The following is a 21,701-nucleotide window of genomic DNA, read 5'->3' as shown; positions in this document are numbered from 1 at the left end:
ATAGTGTCTCACGTTCTAAGATTATGTGTAAACCTGGCCACTGTGGATTAATCAGCCACGGTTAAAACATGTAATGGCTTACCATGATATGAAAATTAAGAGGATGAACTCTGTAATCTTTTGTAATCCATACTGATTTCAGCAAATCTGAGGATTTTGGTTTACAATAGTTTATTCCTGCATTTTATGTTGGGTTTAGCTCATTCTTCTAGACCAGATTTCTTTAGCATTAACTCCTCCATATATGTTTGATTTCAAGTCCTACCAGCTGCAGTTAGTTTGAACAAGGGGTAATGGAGTTGTAGTCCAAAATATGTAGAAACCTTCGTATTACCTGCCCTACCCATAAACTAGCCAAGTTTTAGTAAAAGTCAATGCAGGATCCTCCCTATGGCAGCAAAGTACAGTGGTACCTCTACTTACGAACTTAATCCGTTCTGTGACTCTGATCGCAAGTCAAGTTGGTCGCAAGTTGAAGTAAATTTTCCCATAAGGTTCAATGTAATTACCGTTAATCCGTTCCGGCGTCTGTGGACCACGCGGCAGGGGCGGAAAAATGGCCGCTGACCACGCGGCAGGGCGGAAAAATGGCCGCGGACCACGTGTCAGGGGCGGAAAAATGGCTGCGGACCACGTGGAACAGGTGGAAAAATGGCCGTGGACCACATGGAATGGGCGGAAAATGGCCGCAGACCACGCAGCAGGGTGGAAAAACGGCCACGGGCCATGTGGAATGGGCAGAAAAATGGCCGCGGACCACGTGGAATGGGCGGGAAATGGCTGTGGACCACATGGCACGGGCGGAAAAATGGCCGCGGACCACATGGCACGGGCGGAAAAATGGCCACGGACCACGTGGAACAGGTGGGAAATGGCCACAGACCACGTGGAACGGGCGGAAAATGGCCGCGGATCCGGTTCGTAAGTCGATGCGAGTTCGTAAGTAGAGGTAAATTTTTGGGGCTGGAGCTGATTGTATCTCGAAAAATTTGTAAGTAGGGGCGTTCGTAAGTAGAGGTACCACTGTATCCTTCTCTGAGAAGCCTTTGGAAGTTAAAGCTATTGCTTGTTTACAAATGTTCTTCCAGTTCCATTTATCCATTTATGTTTTTTTCAGAAAGCATCTCTAATTTCCTAGGGACCCAGGAGTTTGTCTTGCTGGATGCTCAGCTCCACGTCAAATCCAAAGTGGAGGAAATTGTTCTGGTATGTTTGTGTGGCTTATTTTTACTATCGGGCAGTTTTTGAGGCATGTGTGGACATAATTCCTGTGCAGAAACAGACAACACAATGGACATTGAAGTCCTTGAAAAAAAATGTTCTTGATAGACAATTGGGATGTATAACCATTTTAGCAGAAACAATGAACCGAAAGGGTACATTTGCATTCCACTGTGATTCTCATTGCAATCTGGCACTTTGGTGTGTTCGTTTCTCCACTCCTGTAATACCTGCTCAGTATGAATGTGTGTAAATAAATAGATTATTTCAAAGTTAACTCTCTTCTTCAGAAGGAAAGTGACCCTGAAAATACTGCCCTGTACGTCCCCAGGTTTGAGGAAGTCAGACCAATATCTGTAAAGTTTAAATGTCCAAGAATTTGAAGCATTTACAGGGGCTCCTAACAGGTTCTACATGGAAAACCAAGAACTGATTAACCAGCACATACTGGCATCCAACTTAAGGGGAGTATCGTGCCTAATGAAAACAAGGCTGAAGATCTTGCTGCAGCCTTTCCAGGTTTACTGTAGTAAATTAGAGAACAGCGTTTGCATGGAGACGTTTTAATCTTCTTCCACTGGTCCTAGCACATACCAGGTTCTGATTCATACCGTGCTCTGATTGTATCTGCTCACAGGGAGCCAATTAGATGAACACAATAGCTCATGTGTCATTGAGCTGCGTATATTATGGAGATACATTATTCGAAAATACCACACCTCTCTCAACTAAGACTTTAAGAAGCACCAAGGAATACTATATTATGTGCTATATCTGTTATTAGTTCAGTACTCAGAAAAAATGGGGTGTGTGTGTGATCTTTTATACCAAAGCATGTTCGGTACATAAAGCCACTGTGCATACATCAGCTCTCTAAAGAGTTGAACCTGTTCCTTTTCTGGATTTTAAGTGCTGGTCAATTAACATAAATCAGGTACATCGCAATCTTTCTCACTCATTTCCTGCTTCAGAAGTGGACCAAGACCGCAGAGTGCCATACATTGGGTCTTTTCACGATGATTGTCCTGCCAAATGGTATGTCCTGTCTTAGATGGTATGAAGTAGATAATCAACTCTATTCCCAGTGTGTATATATGGGATTAAATATATTGCAACTCTTAAACCAGTGTTGTCCAAACTTGGCCACTTTAAGATGAGTGGACGTCAAATCCCAGAATTCCCCAGCCAGCCATGCTGGCTGAGGAATTCTGGGAGTTGAAGTTCACTCATCTTAAAGTGGCCAAGTTTGGACAACACTGTCTTAAACCTTTTGTGGGTGTTGCACAGGGGTTTCCCTATCAACTCCTGGCTGATGCCAAGCATGGAGACACAGGTTGGCCTCAGTCTCCTTGGGTCTGTTTTCTTTTTCAACGTGTCTCTCTCTGTAGGTTTTGATGCCTTGGCGAGCATTGGTGGTGATAGCAAAGTTCCCGATCAAGGTACCATAAGCCCTATTCTGTCCTTGGCCCTACTGGCTTTCTAATCAAGACCTCTTTTCCTAGTACAGTCCCATATATCTCAGCCACCTGCAGAAATGCTGGTACCCGCCCTATTATTAGTCAGGTGATCAATATCAGTTATGAAGGTAAGACACACATATAAGGTTCAGCTTTCTCTTTAAAGTATTTAGATATCTGCTTGTTATGCAAAAGGCAAGCCGGGAATAACACTTGTCCATTTCTCTTTGCAGGTCCAAGTGAGCTTCAGCTTCCTAGCTATGCAGTTTATCAAAATCCGAGAAGCTAAAAAGGTGAGTTCGAGATGGGGAACAGATAGTGTGATTTGCTTCTTCCTCTATAAAATACGCTTTTCTCCCACCCCTGCAGGTTGAGTTGATGGTATCTTCTTGGATGAACCCTTTTTTCCCCCAAAGCAAATGTTCCAAAGCTGTCATAAGAATTTACATATGATTAGGTCTCAAATCTTTGCTTATACAGTACAGGACTTTTAAAAATCACATTATCCTTGGCAGTTCTCTTCAATGTCATTAACTCCTCTTCTGTTTCTTTTTGAACTCAAATGACACACAGACATTTAGGGGTGGGGGAGTTTTCATGACAACAGATACTAGAAATGAAGTAAAAGGAAGCACTGGTCGAATTGATGCATGTTAGGCTGCAGCAAAAGGCACAGGAGACAGGACGCTCAGAGCTCTTAAGAGTCCTGACATTCAACAGTCAGTCTAATCTCACTGAAATTGCCTATGTCCATTAGCAAAAGGGCAGCAGTTCCTCTTGGAATAAAATTATATTCCTGCTCCTCATTAAGAAATCAAGTATAGGAACATAGAACATTTCCTTCCATCAGTCTAAGTATCGGTCAAATACAGCAGTGATGGCCAAAATTGCCTGGGGTTTGGGGGACGGCTCTTTCCAGCCTCCCTTGAAACTCTAGGGCAGTGTTTCTCAACCGTGACAACTCTGAGATGTGTGGACTTCAACGCCCAGAATTCCCCAGCCAGCCATGGGACTTCTGGGAGTTGAAGTCCACACGTCTTAGAGTTCCTAAGTTGAGAAACACTCCTCTAGAGGCTTGATCTATAACAAATAGATATCTTATAATTGTGAAATGCCCTAAATTAAAAGCAGATAAACACCACCACCTCTTGGGCTGGATTCTGTATTTAAGAATGACCAGTACAATCCATTTATACTTTAAGAATGAGTATAAATGTTGATATCAATTTGCACATAGATCTTTTAAAGAGACCTAGTTATTACATGAGAATGGGTTTGATCTAGTGGTTAAGGTGCTGCAGTAGGAGTAGAGAAACCTGAGGTCTTAGTCCTGCCTTAGGTAAGAAAACGATCTGGGTAACCTTGGGCTAGTCCCTATTTCTCAGCCTAGGAAGAAGGGAAGTGCAATCCACTTCCAAAAATGTTGCCTAAAAAGCTTCATGAACTTGTCCGTGTAGTTGTTACTATTGAGACGGAGAGAATAGCGATTAAAGGTTTCCACTGAGTTCAAAGGGACTGATTGTGTTGATAAACATCTTTAAGGCTGTTGGCGTAGTTAGGTTATTCTGATTTAGTTTCATAAGCAAAGGGAAGTCACATGCAATACCTGCTCTCATATTTCTTCCACTTCCATCTCTCCAGCTTATCATAGAATCTGATACCTCTTCCTTTGAATTTGACTTCCTGTCATTAGATGATCTGGAACATGCAGTCAGTCACATGATTACGGCCCTCAAGAAGGTTTTTCCAGGGTCATCACCTGGGTAAGACGTTGACATGGATTATAAAGCACTAAAGATGGAGTCTGGGCATCGTAGAGGCATGGCCACTGAAGCCATGGGCTTCCAGATCTTGTTGAACTACAGCTCCCAGCATCCTTTTCCATTAGCCATGCTAACCAGGGCTGATGATAGCTGGAGTTCAACCGCACCTTCTCTTCTCTATTATAGAGAGATTCTAATTAGAAGAGACAGTTGAAAAGTTGTGACTAAGGCTGAGGGTGAAATGGGCTTGATTTTTAACTATTCAATACAGTATTTGTATATTCTGGTATCAAAGCCATTGTGAACGAATAGAAATAGAAAAGTAACATGTTTTTAAAAAGCAGTAGCTTCTCTAATCCAGCCAGCTCACCTCTCAAAACCAGGAAGCCCTGAAGTAAAATGGAATTCAGCATTTTTTCTATAATTTAATCATTTTCTTGATATTAAAGAGATCTACTCCAGAATGCCTCTCCCAGCTTGCTTGCTAGAATTCAAGATATAATCGATTCCTTGGAAGAAGCATGGAAAGAAAGCCCTTGCGGTAATTCAATTATATGAAAATTAATGGAGAAAAATGTTGCAAGTAATTGCTGATTCAAATGGCAGTTGGAGCAAAATTTATCATGTTAACATCATGATAAAGCTACATCCATTTTTCCTGAAAGTGGGATTAAGCTTTTGCAGGAATAGATAACCTGAGGGCCTCCAGATAGTTGGGACTACAATTTCTTAATATCCACTGCAAGGGTTGTAATTGATGACAGTCAGCATCCAAATGATCTTGAAGGTATCAGATACCTATTCCCCTGACTTGATATACAACTGTGTTGTTGATGTCCTCCCCGAAATCTTTTTCCCAAAAAACGTTACTGTCAATTCTGACTTCCGCACACTTTCTTAAGCAGAACTGCTCTGTGTGGGGCAAAATGTTCATGACCTTCAGTTTGGAAACACTGCTAAGCTATTGGACTGCTGTCCTTCCACTAGTCTACGTATTTTAGACAGGGGTGACTCTGGGATTTGAATCCATCTCCCAGATGCTCTTGAGATTATATTAGCTAAAACTAAGTTGCACTTTTATTTAATGTCTTTCTTTGAGTTTCTTAGATGAAGTGATGGCTATCTGTAAGTGTTACACAAACTCTTCCCCCATCTTCTATAACACTGAGCATTCTCTCACGCTTACAGGTGGGTTCTCAGAGACGTATGCTGCCCTCTGTGATTACAGTGGCCTTTCTTTCCAAGAGGAAATCCAGTGGGTAAGGTGGAAGGCTAGGAAGGAGATGAGTCATTCTTAGCTCAGCCACAAGCATAAAAATAACTTCTGGCTTGGTGGAACCATCCATTTCTTCCCTTTCTCTGGATTTGTGTGTCAACATAGAATTCGGACAGGGACTGCTTTTGGTGAAACAAGAAATCCTACAAGGAAACCCTTATTATGAATTTTTCAAAAGACTGAGATACTCAATCTGTTGCCTTTGGGAATGTGGGTGCCTGTGTTTTACAACAGTTTCATTTCTCAACCAGTGAGTTCTTTGAAAGATTCAGGAATAGAGCATGAACAGAAAATAGACATCCCTCCCAAGGACAATATACAAAGGTTCCAAATCCTAATCTGGAAACCTTTCTGTCCCAACATCAGCTGTCCCGTGATGAAATCTTTCAGGAGCAGAACCACCCACCACCATTGCAGCTTTTCTTTACAGAGGAAATTCTTTATCTATCTGTATAATATTTGCTTTATTGACAAAATAAGGATAGAGTGTAACAGGCAGCCATCAGCAGGTATTTCTACCAAATAATAGGATTGCTCTCATCAGGACTGTAGAGAGAAGACTTGAACATCCAAAGGGCTTTCAGCTGGCTATAACTTCCTTCTGCCTTCTGTTTCAGACTATGAGAGATGGGATTCACATAAGAAGCAAAGCCACCGTTTTTTAAAGTCATGATCTCATGACCCCAGTGGCTTAGTATGCACCTAACACTAAGCCACATGGATTGGATGTCCTCATTAATATAAGTCACAAAGTTACCAGGTTTTGGTCACCTCATTGTTGGCCTTTTGCAATGTGCTCTACATGGGATGCCTTGGAGACCACTCAGAAGCTGTATCTGGTCCATGGGGCTTCCAGGGGCAATACAAGGTGCTGGTCATTAGCTATAAAACCCTTCATGGGAGAGGGCCTGGATATCTAAAGGATCATCTGTCTTCCATAGTTGCTGTCCATCCTATACACCCAAAGAATTAGCATGCCTCAGGTCCCATGATTGAAGTGTCACCGGATGAGTCCTCTCTGCCCTCTGGAATGACATTTCCCCAGAGAGTCATACAACCCCCAGCCTGACCTTATTGAAATGAGCTCTTAAGACTTGGCTTTTTCCCCAGGCCCTGGACTAGAGTGGATGGTGGGCCCCTTGTGGGTTGTCTCATTTGTGAAATGGTGGTGGTTTTGTCCAGATGTTCTTCCCATATTTTGCATTGTATGGATTATTTTACTTTGAATGGCATATACTGTATGCAGCCCAGAGTCGTAATGGAATTCAGCAGCTTATAAATGTAATAAAATGAAATAAATCTAACCCCTCTGTTTTGAGGAATCTGAGACATGGAAAGTACTTTAATGCTTTATCTTGGAGCAGGATCTCCCCCGGGATGCACTTAATATTGTAGAGGGGGGGCTGTAGATGGTTGGGCAGTCCTTCAAAGTGGGTATGGCAACATTGTGCATGTGGGCAGGACCAGAAATCTGTTGTCCTCCCCACCAAGGGCTTGGAAGCATGACTGTGTTTTTAAACTATGCTAGTCTTGCTTTAGGTGATTCATGTTTTTCTTACTTCAGAACAGTGAGAAACCGTGTCCCCAAAGTTGGTGGCATGAAGGACTGCAGAAAAGGGGCTCAGATGTATGTCTTACATGGTCCTGGGATCAGAGATCTTCTACCTTTAGCATAGTATGCCAAACAATCTAGGCCATCATTTCTTTATTTCTTCATCATACTTACACTGCTGCAATCATTTCAGACCCTTGCTTTTTAAAAATTAATTAAGCAAGACCAAGCATTCTGAATTCAAACTTCCATAAGAAGGCTAAAATAAAGGGTACAACATAAAACAACCTGGAAAAAATAAGCAATCTGAGTGTCCTATCATTCACCTTAAATCCTCCAACATAACTTGCTTTATAAATGTTTCCAGAAAGTTAAAACCGTGGAGGTCATGCAACTGAATGCAACGTAGATATTATAGAAGATGTTTGTGGGTGGACGCTCTGAAATTGCTACCTCTGCCAAGCTCAACTGCACACAAATGCTCTTCTAGGTGCAGGTGACGCGCATGCAGCAAATTGCATGCTGTGCTAGACCCAGTGAGAAATTAGCTCAAGAATGGTGGTAAAAAATAAGCACGGAGAAAAATAAGCACTGTGTTTTTATTTTACCTTCCTTATTTACAGAAATATAAGGTGCTTGGTGTGCTGCTTTTAGAAAATTTCCTACAAAATTTTAGCAGTATGCCTACAAACTAGATGTTCTCCCAGTGTAATGAGTGTAATGCGAAGAGATGCTGCCTAGGGAACGATTAGATAAGAGAGGGCATAGCCCACAGCTGGATAATGGGAAGAGCACGAAGCTCAGAAGGGACCCTCCATAGTTTCTCAGGCTGTAAAGGAGATGGCGGGGGATTTGTACTTTCAGACTTGCAAGATTTTGTTAATGTAGCTTTACAATAAAATAGAATTAGCTTATCTGGTTGCATTTCCTGTCTGGTCTACCTGGTGAGGCTGACACCCAGGCCTTTGGGTAGGTGCTTAGGGAAATCCTGGCAGCTTTTGTTATAGGGAGTATGTTTGTCCAGATTTATAGGCTTTTCTTTTTATTATTTTCAATTCTGGGGGGAGTCCCTGGGCAGCCTTTTTATCTCATAAACAAGCAAACAAACTCTGCCCTTGTAGCTCAAGAAAGCGGGGAATTTTAGTGGTACAGAGCTGACTTGTAGTATGTGGTACAGAGATGAGTCAGAGGGCAACAGAGAGAAAGTGATGAAAAAACTGTGGGGTTCAATCTGACCTGTTTCAAAAGAGGCACTAAAAAGATGGCTTGAGGTTGTTTAAAATCACTTGTGTACCCAGCAAAGATAATGCCCATTCAATGATGACAAATTCTTATTGAGAGTAAGATAAGACTTTTTTCCCCCCAGGATGTGGATAATGTTTATCACGTCCAGGGATGCAGAGAGTTCAACCTGCTGGATTTCAACCACCTGCCCAGCCAGTGAGTCTCTCTCTATAAAAGAATCATGGTCTAGCAGATAGGCATGGATGTGCAAAATGTAGGTAGGGATTTGTGGGAGAGCAATCATGAAAGAGTGTTAAAATAAGATGGAACACCTGCAACTCTCAGAATTTCATTTGTTGCTTAAAAAAGAAGAAGCAGAATTCTAGCCTTATATCTGAGGAGAAGCCTTTGATATAAGATAATGCTATCGTGTTTTAATTCTCAACCCCTTAGCAAAGCTAAGGAGGAAACCTCGCAAACAATCTGTTTGGCTTGGTGGGTGTGTAGATCTGGGCTGAATATGCCACACATAGAAGTAAAAAAAACCCATCCCATCCCCACTTGACCAAGTAGGAGTTGTGCTTTGTATCTGCAGGGTAGCCCTAAAGTCATGTAGTTAGATGAGGTTCTTTCTGAACTCTGTGCTGACTTATTTACGAATCCTCCCAACTGACCTTGAAATTAACTATGTATATTGTTTTTGTTTTTCTGCAGAGATATAGCTCTTTGTGTGGCTGGTTTGTCATTCAATCAGTGGTTTACAAAGCTAAGTTGCAAAGACTTCAAACTGGTGAGTGCAGCAGCCAGCAAAGAGACCTCAGAGGTCCTCCATTCTCCAAGGCCTGTTGAAAGATGAGGGAGGAACTTCATAGGATGTTTAGCAACTTTGGAGAAGGCCCATGGTTTAGTGGTAGACCGCTCAATTTGTTCAAGCTTTCCCTTCCCCCGTGTTGAAAGGATCATGGAGCAAGCAACACAGAATATGCCTCCTGAAATCTCAGATCCTTCTGCCATTCACAACAGAGAAGTTTACCTCTCACTCAGTGTCCTCCTGAGTGTTTTTTTTTTAAATAATTTTTATTAAAAGAAGATTTTACAAAGATTAAAAAAACTACAGAAACATAGAAGACATAGAAAAAGATTATAAAAGGGTAAGGGAAGAATAACAAAATTGCAAGAAAAAGATATCTAACGTGACTTCCAATCTTCTTTGCAGCAGTTGCAAACATAGCAATTACCATTTCCACCCTCTCATATTGCATATCATCATTCCCTTCTTCCCATAAAGAAAGCTTTTTAATCAATACATCCTGAAATCACCAATTCATTTTTATCCATTTTCAGCAAAAAGTCTATAAAGGGTTCCCAGTCTTTTATAAAAACTAGTTGTAGTTCCTTCCTTAATCAAACAAGTCAATTTAGCCATTTCTGCAAACTCAGACATCTCCATAATCTGTTCCTCCATTATGGGTATTTCTGTAATCTTCCATCTTTGAACATATAATAACCTCGCTGCAGTTACTATATATAAAACCAATCATCCATGAACCTTTTCTAGTTGACTGTCCATAAGTCCTAATAAGAAAGGTTCCAGTTTCATCTGAATGTTAATGTTTAAAATATTCTGCATCACCATATGTATTTGTATCCAGTGTCTCTTCACTTTTTCACAAGTCCACCAAGCATGATAAAATGTCTCTTCATGTTTTTCACATTTCCAGCAGTGATTAGAAGTACCTCTACACCTACATCTTAGACAATTTCTCTGGTGTCATATTCCAACGGTACATCCTTTTTAAAAAGTTTTCTTTTAAATTGTGTGGATTTCAGATCTTTTAATCACATTCTCTCCCATTGATCCATTTGGATATTATAACCAAAATTCCTGGCCCATTTCATCCTCCTGAGTGTTGAAGTGGAATTTCCATCGCTTTCAGCCGGCATGCCAAAGAACCATGTTGGCTGAAGTGGTGGGAGTTAGCAACACCTCTGGAGGTCACCAGGTTGAGGAACATTGCAGTTGACCGCACAGTGCACCTAACCTGCTTGCTGAATTAACCCTTTATCTAGATTCACTCAAGTTGTACCATTAGGTCTTGCCCTAGATAAAGTAAAATTATAGTTCTTTTTTATTGTAAGCACACTATATCAATTTAGAATTCCATTTTACAACTATGACACGCAGTTGTTGTATAATCTTTATGAGTTACTTTAAATGTATAGCTGCTATTATCATTACTGTACATGCCATCAGTCTTTTAATATAGAAGCTCCTCCTCTTATAATACAATTTTAATATATAATAGGATATATAATATATCACATCCTATGTCTGTATTGCATTGGGTTATAAGTGCATAATAAATGAAGTGACTATAACTAGTTCATTGGGATTGAATTCACATAACGCACTAAACCTCAAAAAATCTAAGCAGGTTTAACACTAATCAAGTTTAGCATGTTGTACAAATGCATCTTGATGTGCTAAGTGTATTGTGTCAACAGGGCTGCGGTGTGACCTGGAATAAAATAGTTTTTAATGTTCCCATAGTCAGCCCAGGATGAGATAATGTTCAGAATGGACAATGAGAGAGAAAAGATGACGACAGGTAGAAATTGTAATAGGGGCCTTCAGCATTGATTATTAACATGCACTATGCCGGTAAGAAGTCAAGAGACGTTTGGCCATTCTTGGATCACAACTTTCGCTCTTTTTCCTAAGCTGGAAGCCTTCATTTCTTAGCTTTGATGGCATGTGGCTCTTTCCTTTTTAATTACAACAGAACCAGGATATTTTGGAGGAGATCCTTCTGGCCCTCAGAAAATCAGGGACTTTGAAAGAGTTGGAACTGGAAAACTGTGGCTTAAAATGGTAAGCAAAGGCACTTTAACAGCAACTCCTTTAGAAATTTAAGACATAAAATTCTAGCAGCAGCAAAATGTGGAAGCTTTCTGACGAGCGAGTTTGTGTTAGAGTAAGCGACTAAGAGATCCGATAACTTAATGCAAGCTGTAGAATAAGCACTACAGTTATTCAGAGAGGAGTAAACTATCCTGCAAAACAGCCACACAAAAACTCCCAACCCCACAAAAACAAAAAAACTAAAACTAAAACAAAACATGACAATGTCACTTAATGAAAGAGTTTGAATTATTATTATTATTATTAGTAGTAGTAGTAGTAGTAGTAGTAGTAGTAGTAACATTTGTATACTGCCCAACTCCCAATGACTCTGGGCAGTTCAACAAATTGGATTTGTTTTAAATCTACCTACATTTACACATAGCTAAATTATAGTTTTGGAGAAACCAGAATTCTGTTTTATCAATTATTCATGTTGTGCACTAGTGCTTGTCTCATAGGAGGTATCCATCTTAGAAATACTCCTATCCTTGTTTGGGAAAAAGAGGGTATTGCTTTTAAAATAGGACCTGTTATCTTCCATTCTGATGCATATTTATACTATATATATAATATAGTATAGTATTTATTTATAATGTAAATACTTTGTATTTATATTCTGATGCATATTTATATTATTAAAATGACTCTCTTTATGATTAGACAGGCATTTTCTTAGGCAACACATACATTTTTTTATCCTTCTTAGTGATCATAATTTGCAGCTTAGGAAAAAGAAAAAGGGAGCCCACTTCCCCGAGAGATAATCATGAATTTTCTTTAATGACAAAGCCGTGAACGAGAAGCCTATAAGCTTTTAGTTAATGCTAAATAAATGCACTTTCCCGCTCCCATGGAATGAGGCTGGCTGGTAACGATGAGACATATTGTCCATTGGAGGGTGGCATTCTAGAGTAAGCTCAACTAGATGCAATTTTGGACTGATTCATTAAGTTTTCTTAGAAAGCTGAGTTTTATTAATGACTAGTATGTATGAATAAAACCAATTTGGGTAGGGGTTAAAGGCATCAGGCTAGAAACCATGAGTTTTAGTTCTGCCTTAGGAATGGAAGCCAGGTGGGTGACCTTGGGCCAGTCCCTCTCTCTCAGCCCCAGGAAGAAGAAGACAAGGGCAAACCACTTCTGAAAATCTTGCCAAGAAAACTGTAGGGACTAATCCAAGCCTTAGCCAGGAGTCAAGACTGACGTGAAAGCACGCACATATAGACACAGATAGGCACACCAATTATGTATAAACATAATTGTTTATTATGGGAACAATTGTTTTGTTCTCATTTTCAGGAACAAAAGTTATAGGAGAATTCCCGGAAAGGATATTTTCCTGTTTAAGTACCTTGCCTGGTACATTTTAACTCTGATAGATACAAATACTTTCTTTAAAAAAACAACACCTAATTAGTATTCAGAACTTCAGAACACCTTGGAAGGCAGATAGTACTGTGTTTGTTAAAAACACCATAAAAACATCAGCCAGCTTAAGATACAAATGCAGTCCATCCATGCCACCAAAAGACTCAAGCACACGTGTAGGCTTAGAAGAACATTCATGGTCTCCAGTGATGTTGACTTTAGCTGTTACTCTGTATGTTTTGTAACATCCTACCTAATGAAGAATTTTGAAGACCTTGTCTACCAGATGGTCTCCAGTGAGGTTGACTTTAGCTGTTATTCTGGGTCTACTTACACACCAACCAGAAGCCAAATCAGAAATCAGTCCTATCCAACGAGAGTCTGGTCAACAGTTCTGCTCAACCTCCTTGTGATCACAAATTCTTCTGCTACCTTTCTGTTGCATCTATAACAAACCAAAGGCTCTCTCTCAATCTCAAAGCTGGAAGGGAAGTCAGAGATTGTCCTCAAACTTTTACTGTATGCTTGATTGCAAGTTTAGTCTCCCTCCCTCCCTCCTTTTCTCCTCAGCCCAGGCTGGGTTTCAGAAATGTTTGGTATACTTTGGCAACACAGACTCAAAAGATGACCCATAAGATCTGGAACTCGTTTTCAAGTGATGGAATTCAAAGGACTATCTCCCTATCCATGGCGCTATTCCGGACCTTGAAGGTCATAGACAAGACACAGCCCCTTGAAGGAGGGAGCAAACTCCAGACAACTGCAAATATTTGGACACAATCTGTAGACCTTGAATCTCTCTCTGCATAGATTCCTTGTCATTGTGTGAAATTGTCTCTATTTTGTAGTGATTTTGCTCAGCAGATGGCCCTTGTCCTTCAAGAATATCCCGACTCTGCCTTAAATACCCTTAATCTCTCTAGAAACCTCCTGGAGGATCGAGGTAGGACATCCCAATGTCTCAGCAGATGCTTTGCAGTAGGATTTTCTATAATCTGGCCATAAAAATGGATTGGATTCGTTACTCCTGTTCAGCTTTTCAATTGTTATATGATTAAAATGGAATGGTAGAAATGGATCTGATCTTGCTGGTGGGATTGTATAACCAATGCCTGATGTCATCTTCCTTCACACATTGGATGGTGTCTGCCATGGAGGAACTTGCTCTAGAGTTTGGTGCTGTGTTAACACGTTTATTCTTTGCCCCTTGACAAGCCTCTACTATTAATGGGGAGGGGGGGACAGAATTTGTTTATTATCTTTTTAATAACATCAAGGCACTTTTCCAGCTATGCCTTTGCCCAATGGAAAGTATTTAATGGAAATGTGACAGCATCATAGCATCCTTTTGTGTACTTAAATGCAAAAACATCCACCCACCCACCCACCCACCCATCCATCTTTTACTGACGATCTCACTGCTAATTTAACTTCGCTTGGCAATTCATGTTCTTTCCAAATCATTTCTGAAGCAGAAAATGTTTACTGTGTTACAAGTCCAGACACCAATTATACATGATTGCTCTAAAAGACCTGTATCATTGAGCAAATTAAAACTGGCAAAAAGAAAACAATAACAGTGTGCAAATATCTATTTTGCCTTCTCCTATTTAAAAAAAAGGTCTCCTGAACTAGTAATTCAATACCCCCAATCCTGTAGAAAGTCAGGTGCAATTCTATGAGTAGTTTGTAGAAGAGTAATGAACTAAGAGAGGGCAAGGACTTGTCCATCTGGAAATTCCCATGGGTGTTGTGGTTGTACCATGTATTGACTTGACTCTGGTTGTTCTAATTTGCCTACAGGTATAATTGCTCTAAGCCAGACCTTCGAGCAAAGCGTCAAGGGTTTCCAGTCCTTGAACTTTGCCAAGACTTCGATAACTCAGAAAGGTAAATCCCACCCTTCCTCTTCTCTACAAGGCTTCTTATGATTCACTCCGTCTGTTTGAAATCCACAAACTCTCTTTTTCATTGGATCACAGTTGCTGCCTTACTATGAGATTTCTCACTGGGCCTGGGGTCTTATGTACTGAGTTGTGTGTTTTATGGTTTCTGTGTTCTGTGCTCCATTAGTCTGGCTCAGTTGAAAACACACACACCCACACTTAACGCCCAGATCTGATCTGTTTTCCTCATTCCTTGGATGGATGGTCCAAACTCTTTCATAGCCTGATTTAAAAAAAAAAAAGACAAATAATAAAGTCTATATCCAGGATCCCTCATGTGATTTAATTTTTATAAAGGCTACAATACAGGTATGGCATGCACTGATTGTGTTTCAATTTAGGCACATGCTGAACACATTTTTATCGGAGCATTTGACTTACTATTATTGTTGTTCAATGTATATCCTGGCTGCTGGTTTGTTTATTTGGAATGCAATGTATCATAATCATTTAAGTATTGCTTGATGCTAACTCATATTTGAAATTGTGTGTGATGTTGTTTTATTGCTGAACACAACACAGAAATGTTTTAAAGAAATAAACACTATAATTGGCATCCCAAATCACTGCCTGAAGCGGAAACAGCGACTCCATCTCCCGTACAGTGACAGGTCAATGTGTGAAGAACTCAATGATGGACAAAGGTTAGGGTTGAATGATGCAAACACATTGGTAGAAGCAAAGGAAGGACTCCTTGTTTCTGCAAATGGGTGTAGGCCATTTGAACCAGAAAATGGCGCACGGTTCTCTGTGGCAGTAAATGGGTAATACAGGTAGTCCTTGGTTGATCGCTGAGCAAAGCAGTCATAAAACACAATGTCTTGTGACTGTGCCGACTTACAGCCGCAGTTGTGGTAGTTCCAGCTGCCGTCATTAGGTGAATTCCGTGCAGTCATTAAGCATGAGGTCACATGGTCGCCATTTGTAACCTGCTGCTGGCTTCTCCATTGACTGCTTGTCGGAAGCAGGCAGTGAAGGTCACAAATGACAATCAAGTGACCACAGCACGCTGGAACCATAGTAATTGTGAGCCGGTTGCTGAGTGCCTGAATTGCGATCACGTGACTATGGGGACACCGTGACAGCTGCGACTTCAAGGACCGGTCGTAAGTTTCCTCGTTCGGCGTCGTCATAATTCGAACAGTTGCTGAATGAGTGGTCATTAACCAAGGACTACCTGTAATCAAAAACCAAAAAGCAGACATCTACTAACCTTTCATGACACCCCAAATCAACTGCCTGATACAGTTTCTACATGCTGCCTAATAGCAGGGCCAGGTCCATTGACAGCTATCTCACTGAGGAGGAACTCTGTGCTGTCCAGGTTGTTGTTTTTTATTTTTAGCCACAGGTCAAGGTTTCCTGAAACAGGCTGAATTTTATCAACCAGCATTCAAGCAGAGCAAGACAGCTCTGCCAACAAAAGGAATCTGCCCTTGCTTTCTATGTCTGCCACTTTCTGGCTAGAGCTGGCTGCTTGATTTTCCCCAGAACATCGTGATTTATCAACTGGAGTCATGTGCAAAATGATAATTCAGGGAAGATCATGCAGAATTACAAATAAGGTTGAAGGTACAGCTAAACTCAGCTCAGGAACTTTTTATTACTAGAACCATTTTTCCCTAAGCTTACTTTCTTAGAGTAGGCAGATCTTATTTTTAAAGACTTTTTGTTAGAAATCAGCAGCTTCTGTTGATCAGTGGGAAGACACTTGATCTACCAAAGAGATTGCTATCTTTTTGCCTTCTCGTGCTGCACCGTCTCTGGCCTCCCCCCAAATCTTGGTTATGACCATCAGAGCCCCTCCAAAGCTCTTACCAACATCTAATTTGAAATGCAATAGAAGAGGAACAACACTGGGAATGATTAAATAATTACTCATTAAATAAATAAATTTAGCTATGCAAGCTGATAGGAATTACTGACATCATTTTGAATTATTGTTTTAAGTTTGTAAAGCCACCCAGAGGCATCTGGAATGAGGTAGCTTTCAAATTCAATAAATAAATTAAAAAGTTCTTTGAAGTATGCATGGACATGTATATAACTCCTATTGGCCACTGCTTACAGTCCTGTAAACCATCTTTTTCCAAAATCACACTGTAACCTGGGTGGACAGCTGCATAATCTCTATAAAAGACACAACAACTTTAACAATTTATTGGCAGATGGTACCTCAACTAGAAAGCGCCACAGGTAGAGGCGTTTCCCAGGTCCCTCTTGGGATTTTGTGGAAGTGTGGGAAACTGCAGATTGGAGATCACTGGAGTGAGGATTGGACAGTGAAAGAGAAGATACTTCACATACTTCTTAGTCACACACAACTAAGTTCTTAGTGTAAGAACTGCACTCAGTGACAGATCTAGACTTGGTGAGGCCCTAAGCTATATATATATAGGGAGGCCCCTTGTTAAAAAGTTATACCAGAAGATCTCACAAAGGTGCGTACAAAACAGGACCTTGGATTGCCATGAAAAAATTGAAAACATATATATGCCTTTTAATTATTTAATAGCAAGGTATTTAAAGTGAAAAATGCATATTATTTTCAAATGAATGCATTTACTGATTACATATTTATCATATGGCTGGCTTGATCGCTCATAGATTATACGATAGTATACCCTGGAAACAATACTTAAAAGTGAATTTGTTTAGCTTATGCCTAAATCTGGCACAGTGCACACTCCCCACCCCCACCCCCAAGATTTTCTCTGAAATTATTTCTTTTGAAAGGAAGTTCTGAAGCAGATTCTCTTTCATGAAACTGAATGAGCTCAGCAGTAATCTTAATCTTATATTCTTGATTGTCTCTTGCTAGGAATGATGGCCCTGTGTCTGTCGTTCATCAACAACAGAGAATTCAGGACCTGTCTGACCCATCTGGACCTCTCTGGAAATCCCGGAAGTTTGTTTGCTGAAGGGGGAAGTGTAAGTGTGAATTACTTATGGGAGCAGTTTCATTAATATACCCTCCCTTCTTCATTCCTTAGAACTGGGGAGAAACAGGTAATCATAGTCCTCAGGTTCAAAGAAGTCCTCCTAGCCATTTTTGGTGGCCATCTAAGTAATGTGCCACATAGATATTTAGGGTGTGTGATCTGCCATATTCAGTCTGAAATTATATCTGACAAATCAAGCTCAGATTTCTCCATCTTGCACATACTTTGTAACAACTGGGACTGGATGAGTAGACTTAAATCTAGTGACAATGGATCATAGAGAAGAAGGATCTCTATATTCTTGAATAAGCTCAGCTCTTTTGAGCTTCAGACCTTGGTCGCCAGTTCTATATTGGTAAATCCATAATCAGTTGAGTTGTTTCTCTTCTAAATATAAAAATAATGAAGACAAGATGACAAAGCCATAAGCAGCATGAAAGATAGCAAACACTCTCTTTTTTCAATAATATTACAACACCCTTCTTGGAGAACCAGGGCTTCATGGTTAGTCTCAAATAATGTAATATAATGTGAAGGCACGCAATTGTCTCTAGGAAGGATATTCCAAAGTCTTGGTGCCCCAACCCAGATGGCCTTGCTTTTCATCCTCTGTTCATGTCAGATGATACGAAACTCTGGAGAAAGACTGTACATGCTGAATGGAATATATAGTAGGTAATAGATGGGAAATGGAGTCCATATGTTGAAAGGATAAATTAAGTCTATATTATGTGGTGATTTGCTTGTTGATGGCAATTAAATAACTGATACAATTTTGTTTGATTTTAGCCAAAGGCTTTGCAATTCAAGCATACAAAGGAGTTTTAAAATGCAGAGGCATTTTAATTTAATTGCTCTAAAACAATAAAAATAGATTTCAAAACATAAAACCATTTCACATACTCATATCCTTTGCAATCAACTGCAACCCACAAGAGAAGAATTGCTCTCAATTTTCTGGCTATTTCAGCAAACTTTGCAACCAGCTCAAAGACTACATAATTTTCACCCATCAGAGATTTTATGACTATCAGTATCCGAGGAGCTGTTCTGTTGCTGGCAAAAAGTTCCTTCTAGGATTGACACATAATTGGTAAAAGAGTAAATAAGGCAAAATATTTTTGGTTTCCCCCAATGTAACAGATAACATTCATGGTACATTGATTATGCTTCTATTTCTCAAACAATTTCCTTACTGATTAAATAGAATTGACTATTGTGGTTAGAGATATAGCTGATATGGATTTTTAACTATTATATTTTAATCTGAATTTGAATCATGAGAGTCTTTTTATTAATGTTGTAATCTTTTTAATATTATTACACCATCTATCATGATACTTATTTAGGTAAGATAATGGATTGAAAGCTTGCAGTTTTTTGTGTTATACAATCAAGTCCATATTTAGTTCAGCCCTTACAAGGGAGGGGGTAATGTTTTGATAACCTAAGACCACATTTAATGGCTGAAGAACCAGGGAAGTGGGATCATGACCAAATCACACATGTTGGTGAGGCCAGTGGAGGGCTGGATTTTTTGAAAAAATCTATTTTAAAATCTTGCGCTACAGGTTTAATTAACACCACTGATTTTCAGCAGTCACGTGGCCAAAATTCAGCAGAAAGATCACAAAGTGCTTTGAAAGTAGGTCACAAAAATGGTTGGGAAATGCATAAAGTTGCACCCTTTCTTAAGCTATCCCAGCCTTAAAGCCTTTTGGTCTGTAAAGATAGTTCAGTGGAGGTCAGAAGGAACTACATCACTAGTGAAGCTCAAGGAAAACTACAATCTCATGAAGTCACCTAACAGCAAGATTTTCAGCCTGCTCCGTCTCTGAATGCTTTTTAAGGGTGGATAACGTAATGTAATGCCCTAAGTAGAACAGCTTGACACCACCACAGTAGAAATTTCTCTTTGCATCAGCTCTCCTCTTTCTCTTTCAGGGCTTGTTTTCCTTCCTGAGTCAGCCAAATGCTCTGGATCATCTTGATCTCTCTGGGTCAGACTGTGCTTTGGATATGGTGAGCAACTAGCAACCACTGTTTTTGATCTTCCTGGAATGTGTTGCATCCTGTCCTTTTTCTGCATCATTTTGATGAGGTCCATCAGGATTGCAAAGAGTGTCATGAGCACATGTAGTAAAAGCACATAGAACCCTCATATGTTAAGCCAGATGTGTAGTCCATACAACCCTGTGGTTCTTCCCAGCAGCTGGGGGGATGTAGTGAGCACATTTGAAGTGTTGACTGCTTATTGTAGGCTTGCAAAATGGCAACTGGGATGGGTGTAGCTAGTCATCTATATCTATTTAATAATAGACATACTGGTGAAGTTGCTCCCTGACAACTCATGATACCGTGCTCCAAAATTCTCTTTACTAAAATAATAATTATATAGGAAGCAGGTATGCTGAAACTTAAGGCATCATCTTTATTTACAAGAAACCTAGTTCCATAGTCATCCTTGGAAAATAAAAATAGCGAGTGGATGTAATCTACTGCTTCATTTGGGACTGTGTACACTTGTCCAGAAAACTAGGCCATAAACTACAATGGTGGAGATACAACAGGAAGCAAACTTCTCAGTTGACCTTCTGTTAAATGAGTATTTTGTGACTTCTCATGTCCACCATAGAGGCTGTTTTGTCATCAAGCAAGGCTGTTTTGATTTGACTACATTTTTGAGGAGAGTTATATCAGGCCTGGAGAATTACTATGAGAATTATTTTGAGAAACTGGAAAAGTAGTGTTATTCCTAATATTAAAGATTGGATTCAAGAGATGTGGAATCTGTTTTTCAAAAGGCAATTTTATCTGCTAATCCAAAAATGACACAATATGTTCTTCTTTGGCCTAGATTTCATTTCATTTCATAACAAGAGAAAAACTATCATTTACTTTCTTTAAGGTCAATTTTGAAATGTTTAAGTATTGTTTGATATTTGATGGATATCTGATATACACATAGTTTCCCCTCCCTGTCCTTGTTTTTTTCCTTTGGTTTTTTTTTGAGGGGGGGAATAAGTTTGTTATATTTTTGTTTGTTTTTCTTTTTTTCAATTCTGCGTATTTCTTCTTGTAAAACTTGTTACGATAAATACAGTTTAATAAAATAAAGAAAAAGTCTTTATCTAAAGACTTTTTGAAAAGCCAGGTCTTCTATGGCATGTTGTGGGTGTGCCAATATGTGTTTTCAAAATGTCAAGGATGATCTCAGTCCAGAAAGGTCCTGGAATAAAGAGAACGTTTATTTCTGACAGGTATTTTTAGGTTTGTAGAATAGACTTTCAAGTATCAAAAGAGTATCTGAGCCAGTTGGCCAGGTAAACAGTAATCAAAACTTCCACTCCCTTCCAAGGTTTTATGACCTCTGAATGCAAAGATGTCAGGATAACTGGCAAACCCTAGGCTCTGCCCTAAATCTTTAAAAAAATCAAGACTTAACACTGTTCCATCTATTGCTATCGGCTTGGCTACCTGTGACTTGCACTTGGTCTGTTACTCCCAATATTTCTGCCTTGGCAAGCAAAGGAATGGTAGCTGGGGATGGGTCAAATAATGTTACAACACAGATTCCCATTTCTACATAGCAACAAGAGAGCAGAGACTGAAGCGGTTCCTTTCTTCTTTTCTACTTTATCTCTACTTTGGTATGTCTTCTGGGCAACTAAGACATTTCTTTTCCCCGGTGGCCAAGAACTCCTCTTATGAATGGAAATTGCCTGCTTGTGCTGAATCTTCCTGGCTATTTTCTCTCCTGTTGCCAGCTCTTCAGTGCCTTGGCTGGTGGTTGCTGTGTAAACCTGACCGATCTGAACCTCTGCAAGAATGTTTACTCTCACAAGTAAGAGCTTGAAATGTTTTGCTGAACTTCTCTGGCTGGGGACTGGTTTGGGAAGGCCTGATTCCCCCCTGCCCCCCATGTGCTTGGCCTGGAACTTGCTAGCGGAGATGATGATGATGAAGAAGAAGAAGAAGAAGAATTAAATGTATATGCCACCCGACTCCCAGCAACTCTGGGTGGCTTACAATGGTTAAAACATTTAA

The 21,701-nt window shown here is 40.0% G+C and overlaps 1 protein-coding gene across 2 annotated transcripts in view; it reads left to right on the top strand.

Annotated features, from left to right (window-relative positions):
- The window catches only part of CARMIL2 (capping protein regulator and myosin 1 linker 2), a 64,758-nt gene that overhangs the window by 2,804 nt on the left and 40,253 nt on the right, over positions 1-21,701 (top strand). For both annotated transcript variants that reach the window (XM_088136028.1, XM_025170609.2), the window contains exons 3-16: positions 1,118-1,206; positions 2,610-2,660; positions 2,912-2,971; positions 4,320-4,441; positions 4,891-4,982; positions 5,630-5,700; positions 8,636-8,709; positions 9,208-9,283; positions 11,277-11,365; positions 13,615-13,709; positions 14,570-14,656; positions 17,534-17,643; positions 19,599-19,676; positions 21,422-21,498. In XM_088136028.1, coding sequence (XP_087992154.1) covers positions 1,118-1,206; positions 2,610-2,660; positions 2,912-2,971; positions 4,320-4,441; positions 4,891-4,982; positions 5,630-5,700; positions 8,636-8,709; positions 9,208-9,283; positions 11,277-11,365; positions 13,615-13,709; positions 14,570-14,656; positions 17,534-17,643; positions 19,599-19,676; positions 21,422-21,498 — 1,171 coding nt within the window. The remainder of the gene's footprint in view (positions 1-1,117; positions 1,207-2,609; positions 2,661-2,911; positions 2,972-4,319; positions 4,442-4,890; positions 4,983-5,629; positions 5,701-8,635; positions 8,710-9,207; positions 9,284-11,276; positions 11,366-13,614; positions 13,710-14,569; positions 14,657-17,533; positions 17,644-19,598; positions 19,677-21,421; positions 21,499-21,701) is intronic.

This window comes from Python bivittatus, unplaced genomic scaffold, assembly GCF_059951505.1.
Source record: "Python bivittatus isolate LINGU-HERP-01145 unplaced genomic scaffold, Pbiv_v1 ctg000190_np1212, whole genome shotgun sequence".
NCBI classification, from domain to species: Eukaryota; Metazoa; Chordata; class Lepidosauria; order Squamata; family Pythonidae; genus Python; species Python bivittatus.
This window is presented reverse-complemented; position numbering and strand designations above follow the sequence as displayed.